The sequence below is a fragment of the Thunnus albacares genome, chromosome 22 (assembly GCF_914725855.1).
Source record: "Thunnus albacares chromosome 22, fThuAlb1.1, whole genome shotgun sequence".
Taxonomy (NCBI): domain Eukaryota; kingdom Metazoa; phylum Chordata; class Actinopteri; order Scombriformes; family Scombridae; genus Thunnus; species Thunnus albacares.
This window is the reverse complement of record NC_058127.1, coordinates 25598362-25606976: the sequence shown is the minus strand read 5'-3', so window position 1 is coordinate 25606976 and position 8615 is coordinate 25598362. Positions and strand designations below refer to the sequence as shown.

Here is an 8615-nt window from a genome sequence, read left to right as displayed (position 1 = left end):
TTCAGTGCCCTCTGGTGTCTTTAGCTGAAGACCTGCAGCTGTGGTTGGCAGCAGTTATTGGCAGCAGGCATGACAGCTGCAGGTTATCAGGCTGATTAGCTTTCTGATAAATAGGCGAGGAAACAGGTGTTTACTCTGTTCGGCTTCGCAGTGAGGTTACAAGAAAACACACTGAAATGACAGAAAGTACGCATAGCAAAATTAAACTGCTTACTTTTGAGCTCAACATTGATTTTGTGCGCATGAAACTTGTTGGCTGGATGAAAGAATAAGAAAACCTGTGTGTATCTAGCCTTTGGCCCCAGCTTGTCCTGTCTGAAATGGATATTTGAATCTTTTTAATAGAGAAAAATTGTAATCTTAGAATCTCCATCATTTGGCACTTGATATTCAAGGTTTCTGTTCAAGGATAAGCATCCTCTGAACATGTTTTGGCTGTGTTTTGTACTCTTCTGAATTCCACACAGAGTTGAGCTTTTCAAAGCACCCTGAGTCACATTTCATCTGTCTGGAAAATGAATGGACTACATTTGAATACCTGTATGATATTGGAGTCCTTCAAATGTATGTGATCTTGTTAAGTTATTATGAGAAAATACAGTTCATTCATCAGGGCAAGCAAAAAGCTATAAAAACCCTAAACATCAAATCAAACGTAATGTTCATTTTTAAATTGTATCTTCACAGAGAGCATAGACTGATTTTTAAAGGCTTGAAGGTAGGCTGAGCTATTCTGTGTGTTACGTGAGGTCATTGTACTCTTTGCCCAAGAATGATAAAAGTGTTCATTTGTCCCACCCTGGCAGGTTCAACAAAACTAACAGGAGAGTGAGGAGGATGTCGAACACAGTATACATACTCCAACGCACTCCTGATTCTGCAGCCTGCTATAAGAAAAGCTTTAATCCACTGTGTGGGTGTACTATGGATGTGTACTGTGCAGGGCCGTTTAAAGGTCATGCTCGTGGTACATTTATGTGGTGCATTTACTTGTTGGTTGCAAGCTGTGATATCGGAGCTTTGGTAGTTTTCTTCTGAGCAGCTACGTCGATAAACTACATTAATAAACAAAAATGTTAATCCTACAACATTTTTGGTGAGAATCACCCCAGACAGGTCAATAGTTAACACACAAGAACACTTCATAAATGCATACATTGCCATTGTATACTGTTTTTGCAGTAAGTATAAAAAAAACATCACAAAATAACTCAGTTTTGTATGGTACAAACAGGAAGTGACACAACTTCACAAAGAGGATGTAAAATATTTTTCCAAGTATATAATAATGGATGCTCTCTGTTTTCTGAGGTGTTCCTGGAGCAGTCAGCGTCCCAACAACAACTCTTTGCCCTGCTGTACCTAAACAGGTACATCTGGTCTTTTGGTTTACATACTCAGTTTGCACAGAATTGGTATGTAGTGCGAAATTGGGGTACAGCTGGTCTGTAGCCCACCGTATTTATGCATGAAAATCGAAAGCTACACTTGCATCTGTAACTTATTTGACCTAAAACTGTGGCTGATAAAAACTAGTTACTGGCAGATATGTGGTACCTACTGTCCCCAGTGGCTGGTTGACCACAAATTCAATTTGGTTATGATAGGTCTTTTAAACTTCACATAGAAGTGTGATATTTAATGTTTCCTTTAGGTTTTGTCTTCTGTTTTTCAGTATTTTCAAAGTTTCTGTTTCTAAAATGTTTTGTGCAAAGAAGATGAGTGGTGGGTAGTGCTGACTGCCTGATTGCTGATGTGTGCTCTGTGTGTGGTTCACAAATTTACTTTCTTACAACAGCAGTCAGGTTAAACATTCAAATTAACATTGAAGCATGTTTTTCTTGTTGTAATCATTCCTCCTGTTCATACTGACCATTAGAAGATCCCTTCATAATGCACTTACAATGGAAGTGATGGAGGATAAAATCCACAGTCCTCCTTCTGCGCAAAAATGTATTTAAAAGTTTATCTGAAGCTAATATGAAGCTTCAGCGTCCAAATGAGTCAAATCAAGTAGATATCTTTCAATGTTACAGTCTTTTTAGTGCCAAAGTCCCTGTTTTTGTTACTATACTTCCACCACAGCTCAACAGGGAAACACTGAGGAAACACAAAGAGGGAATTTGATGCTAGAATGACTGTAAATGTGGCAGATATCCACTTGATATGACTAACTCAGACTGCTGAACCTCAGATTAAATTTTAAATGCATTTTTGCACTAAATCACTGCGTGACCACACTGTGGATTTTGGTCTCCATCACTTACATTGAAAGCACATTTGAAGGGGATCTTTTATTTCCAGTATGAACAGGAAGAATGATTACAGTGAGGAAAACCTCTTTCACTGTTGATAACAACCTGACTGTTGTTTTAAGACACACCTGAAAAATAGCGGACACGTCCTTTAATAGTGTATGCGTTGATACGGTCATGGGACTTGTATTTTGATGGTTCAGACAGGAAGTGTAGTATTTTACTCTGCCGTGTTTGACGCTCGGAGGAGTCAGAGAGGGAGTCAGAGTTGAACAACGGCGAGGAAAGGGAGGACAGTCGGCGGTACCGAGGGTCATAGGGATGTACAGTAAACACAGGCAGAAAAATGCCCAAATATCACCGGCAAAATGGGGACATTTGCTCGTGTTTGTTCTTTTTCTGTTGCTGAGTGGCACACTGGACAGAGCCAGCGGGGACACCGGAGGACAAGGTACAGAAAAGCGCGGACACACTGTAAAACTTCTTTTAGCATCTACCAGTTGCGTGTTGTGGCGGCATAGAGAAACATGTATGAGGGGTTTAAAGTGTGTCAGTCAATAGAACGGGTTGTAATTGAGGCGGGAGAGGTTTTGGTGTGAAAGCACCGAAACTTTTCTTGGAGTAATTAGTCGTTTTGTGAAGAAGAGGGCTGCGTTAGCCAAATTTCATTTAAAAATCTGGCAATTTAATGCCGCGTCGCTTATCAGGCGAAAGCGCAAGACACTCATAACCTACAAGAGCTTAACTAAATAGCTGTGATTCATTGTACAGTCTGTCACAGGCTGCACCCAAAATACCATATGAAACACAATGAATAACCCTATATTATCATTTCTACTTCTATCACGCTTCTGTGGTTTCTCCCTCAGCTGCCCTCTCCTCTAATTGTGAGGAGGTGGGGTGCCAAGGGGGGGAACAAGGTGAAAGAATCATCAAAGTTTGCAGTATAGGGTTATGGCTTTCATGCCGAAATTAGCAGAAGACTTGACTTGTTGTAAGAACAAAGAGTAGCATGTGTTGTAACATGTTAACATTTGCTTTTGTACAACGCAGTGTTAAATCACAAGAATTGTCTAACGTGTTTCGGGGGTGAGCGTCTCAATGTTCTCAAAGGCACGCATCAAAGCGAGCGGCTTTCCGTTAACAACATCCTTTATAAAAGATTTATTATAGAAGTTTGTGAAGTTTTGTATTGTAGAAGATCAAAAGTTTCAACTCAACCAATCTGACATGTTGTATAGATGTTGAAAATAGTTTTTTTTCCCAGCCAAACTAGAGAATCAGCTCTGTCCGCGTTGTCCATAAAAGGCAGTTTAGAGAAATGCTGGAGTACAGCTGAGTAGCCTAGTTTTCAGCCAATTATGTCACAGAAAGTCAAGTAGTTTTTGTGTGAAACCACCACAATGTATTAGATTTCATTCTTCTCTGCTCAGGGTATCGCTTGTCCAGGCTGTGCGTTATATTTGAAATGACATAAAATGAACTCTAAGAAGTTGTATTGAACGTATCGAGCCCCCTTCCCACTCTCAGCAAGCCACATAGAGGTCAATTTGTGTGGTAGTGGCTGGTATGAAGATGATCACTCTGTTCAGTCATGTGGACTGAGATACCCAAAGGCAAAGTAGGACTTAAACAATAACCCCTATTCAAAAAAAGATGTTCCGAGTTAATGTAGTTAACAAGCCGTGTGTGTGTGTGTGTGTGTGTGTGTGTGTGTGTGTGTGTGTGTGTGTGTGTGTGTGTGTGTGCTCGGCTGCTGCTGCTGCATGAACTTCAGCAGCACACAGTTTGTTTTCAGCTTTGCGCCGTCAGATGAAATCCAATGGAATGACTTCATTAGAGATGGTTCAGCCAAAGCAGTAAACAAAATGTGAGATTTATAACAGACTTGTTTAGTGAGGGCAGAGTTTATCTTCAGCTCCCAGACACTGAAGACATGACATATGTATAACATGCTTTCCTCCACCGCACAAACAATCAGTCAATAGACAGAAAATGATCATCACTAAATCATTTATGAGGCAAAAATATGGAACATGCACTGATTCCAGCTTCTTAAATGTGAGGATTTTGCCCTTTTTTACAGTATTTTTTTATTATCAGTGTACAGTAACTTTCAATAATTATGAAGGGCATTTTCCACACTTTTCTCACATCTTATAGACTAAATGAAAGTAAAAACTTCAACAGACTAGCCTGCAACTAATGATTATTTTGATTATCCATTAATTTGTCAATTATTTTCTCCATTTTTTTTTTCTTAAAAATGACTCTAAACAATTAATCAACTATCAAAATAGTTGCTGATTAATTTAATCTTTGGCAATTAATTGACTAATTATTGCAGCTCTAAAACAGATACATTAATAATGACATTTTTTACAGTGTTGCTTTCCCCAAAACATCAGTTCCAGTGAGTCAGAAGATGAAACAATAACAGACATCTGTTATTATGACTTAAGCCATATTTGCTTTTTGAGGCTGATCCTGGTAATTAGAATAAAAACCTGATATTGTCAATGCTAATTTTTTCACATTAAAAATGTTAAGTATTAGCCTGAGCCTTTATGTACCTACACTGCAGAAAGAAGCAGATTATTTTATAGAATTCTTTCTTTCTGATACGTATATTTGATCATGTTTTTAGTAAAAGTCTTCCTGTATACTCAGCACTTCTTCCATGTTGATTTTTTTCTTGATAAATTCAGTATAATACACATTTCTACAACATTAACTCCATCAGTACATCAGTCATGCCGTGTTTCTACTACTGAGCCAATTCCTGTCACTTTGCAGTTCTTTTTTTTGTTCATTGTCAAGATATCATCAAGGGCACTCAACACTTCCTGCTCAGATGTTTTCACATTAAAAGCCTTCCAGTGGCTCAAAAGGCTTAAACCCTCCTGTTCCCTCTCAGCTTTAATGTGAAATATATGCAGGAAGTGTTTGAGGGTCATTGATGGTACACAGCATTTGTCTCATTTACATTATGTATCCCTCACCATGCTTGTCATTTGTTTGTTTAACCAGTATCACATCTTTATTTGTAGCATTGTTAGCGCACGCTAGCATCATCATCATGTTTTTATTGGCTACAGTAACACTTTCTGTGTTAAATCAAGATGACCAAGTATTTAATTTTAGTTGCTGTTTATTTAATTCTGAATTTCTTGAACCGAGATAATGCTCTTGCTGACATCTGTGATGTCATGGGTTAAACCAATGGGGGAGGGGTGGGTTTGTATTTAGTTGTTGTTTTTCTTGAGTAGTATTTGTTTGATTTGTACTTAATTTTCTTGGCAGATGGTGAGAATGATAGTGTTTGTATGGACAATGTTACTGATATACATTGTGAGTTACCTGTCGTGTGTGAGTTAAGTTTGATTTAGTCGGCTGTTTACATGTGTACTTTTTGTTATGCGGCGTATAAATTACTGTTACTACTTCTTCATGAGTCCTTTAACAAGTCTCTAAGTCTGCCTCCTATCACATTTCAAGCCACTATGGTTAGAATTCCCTACAGTTGGAAATAATCAGTGAATGCAAACAGTATTTGTGTTTAAAAAGAGAACACAATAGCAGCACATGGGTGACTCAGACTCTGATGTTGTATTGGTGGAATTAGTGCTGTGGAAATGTTCATTGTACGATAATAAGTATTATAGTTCCGGTAACCCCACCCTTTCTCATTGTGTCTTTTTTACCAGGTCAGACCAAATGTTATTATCAAAGATGACTAAAACAGCAAATAGAAAGTTCAGTTCCTCAGTATTTGGACAGCAACACTTTTTCATTTTGCCAAGCTGGTTTGTCTCTAGAGAGCAGCACAGATACTGGCTACTAAGCAGTTTATTTGTGCTATTGTTTTATTTAATATATAATATGCATGTCCCACACTTGTGTCCCACTGCTGGAAACGGGCAGCCAGTCCAACAGATGAGGATTGTGCTTTTTTTTCCTCTCTGTTCCCAAACTAGTTCACGCTTCTTTTTTTTTTTTGTCACTCCATCACTTTGTATCAGCATGTTCCTCTGCAGCATGGTGTCAACTAGTAATGCACCACTTAATTGGCTGCTGATCATAACTGGCCAAAAAACCCCGCTCTAAATAGAGCAGTGATAATTGGCCGTTCCTCTGTTCCAACCGCCTGCTCAAAGAATACTCTCCAAAAACACAATACGGACATCAGGGAAGTGGTGATTGTCTGCCATTAAAACTGTGAGCTGATTTGCTGCAGTCAGCAGAAGTACAGTCGCATCATCACATCATCAATCTGCCAACAGTTCACAATAAAGTGGCACAGTGAAAAGCTTAGCTAGTGCTGTCAGGGTACCTTCACCTCTGTCGTATAGAGCCCCACTGACACTGGACTGCTGAGGCTGATGCCCATGTTAATACTCAACATTTATTATCAGTTCATCTGTATTTTTTATTCATTGATTTAGTCTCTCTATCTCTATGTATAGATTAGGGGTGTGCCCAAATACAAATACATTATTCTGCAAAGCACACATAGTGGGTTTTATACTAATATTTGTTTCATACAAATATTTAAAAAGTTATTTGTTGGGAGTGTTCCCCAGAGATAAAGCTGGGCTACTGACACATGCAAAGTGCTTCCAAGGGACTCTCCATAACCTGTTTTTCCCCTTCTCCTTTCAAGGAAGTTAGGTTGTAAAAAATAGGCAATAAATGAAAAGTGCAAAGCAATAATTGGCTTTGAAGTTCTTCCCTATATGTTACACGGTGTGCTGTCTCTGTGTTATGGGTGTATAGGTGGAGGTCTGTCTGCAATGAGGCGATGAGTTAAGTTTTAGCTCAGTAGTCAGCGCAGTCGTCTATGATCTGGGAGACTCCAGTTCAAGACCTGGTGTGGGGACCTCCTTTGTAAGGTAGTTTGTTCATGAGCACTTTAATTTTCTAAAATTAAAAGTGTAATAAAAACAAAAACAGGACTTTTAAGCTTATTTCAACTTTTATTCGAATACAAATACAGATACAAATAATTTTGCTGCCTCAACAAATACAGATACAGATACAAATACAAATACAAATACCGGGCCCTCTGCACATCCCTAGTATAGATACAGTATATTGTCAAAAAAGATGAATGTCCATCACAATTTCCAAGAACCCATTATCACACCTTCAAATTGTTTTGTCCAATCAGCAGTCCAGTTTACAATGATGTAAAACAGAGAAAGGCAGCCAATCCCCTCATTTGACAAGCTAAAAGTAGTGAATGTTTGCTTGATAAATGACTTGAACAATCATTCAATTATTCAAATAGTCAGCGATTCTTTTTCTGCAGATCTACTAATCGATTCATTGACTAATCGTTTCAGCACTATTTGAGCTGTTATATGATTTTTTTGACAAATGCATGATATAAACAAAGGTTTTTGTTGAGGATGCTTTCAGTTTGGTTGTTAATGAAATGTGGCCAACATATGTGACATTTTACAGTGTAGAAATAAACTTGTCAGAGCTCTCTGGTGGACAAACCTGTGATGACGACACTGTTTTTAAATGACCTCAAACATATCTGCAATTTCATACTACTACTGCAGATACAATTTTTTGAGTCAATGATTTGTCATTTTGTCTACAAAATCTCAGACAATAGTGAAAAATGAAAAGTAAAAAAAAATTCCCACAGCCCAAGCTGTGAATGAAACAAAAATGTTTTGTTTTGTCTGATCAAAAGTCCAAAACCCAAAGATAATGAATTTACCACCACAGAAGACAAAGAAAGCCATAAAACCCTCCCATTTGAGAAGCTGGTAAGGGCAAATGTAAGGTATGTAATATAATGTAAATGTATTTTTGTTTATTTGATTATCAAAATAGTTGCTGATTCATTTTCTGTTGATTGACTGATTGATCAATAGACTAATCGCTGCAGCTCTTAAGAAGACAAATCAGAATCATAGACTGTATATAAAGATGGACGTCATTAAAGCTCCCCAGAAGCTAAAACATCTCGACCGCCCCTTGGTGGCTGGCTGCAGTATAGGTCATAAGTCCCGCCCCCTCCATGTTAGTGGATGGGACATGAGCCAAACGAAAAAATCAAAGTACATGTCAAATACATTTTTCCTAAAGATAGTTTCTGTCATTTCAGGTAGTTCTTATCACGCTGATGTTTGTCCAAGTGCTCATTTTTCTTATAAGTTTGTTTTTAATTAGTTATTTGACGATATAGAAAGGCGGTCTAACGTCATGATTGACAGCTGTGACAACCGCTCTCAAACCTCCGTCAGCCCGCGGAACAGCTGAGGGGGGCGTGTTCCGCCACCCGACTCTACTGTGCAGAGTCTGTCTCCAAATGACGTCACACGAGCAAGATGGCCGCTCCCG

The 8615-nt window shown here is 38.5% G+C and overlaps 1 protein-coding gene across 1 annotated transcript in view; it reads left to right on the top strand.

Moving 5' to 3' along the window:
- The first annotated feature begins 2463 nt into the window (after positions 1-2463).
- adam19a (ADAM metallopeptidase domain 19a) overlaps positions 2464-8615 on the top strand; it is a 197767-nt gene continuing 191615 nt past the window's right edge. The window contains exon 1 of the mRNA XM_044341231.1: positions 2464-2706. Within this exon, the coding sequence (XP_044197166.1) occupies positions 2577-2706 (130 nt within the window). The 5' untranslated portion in view covers positions 2464-2576. The remainder of the gene's footprint in view (positions 2707-8615) is intronic.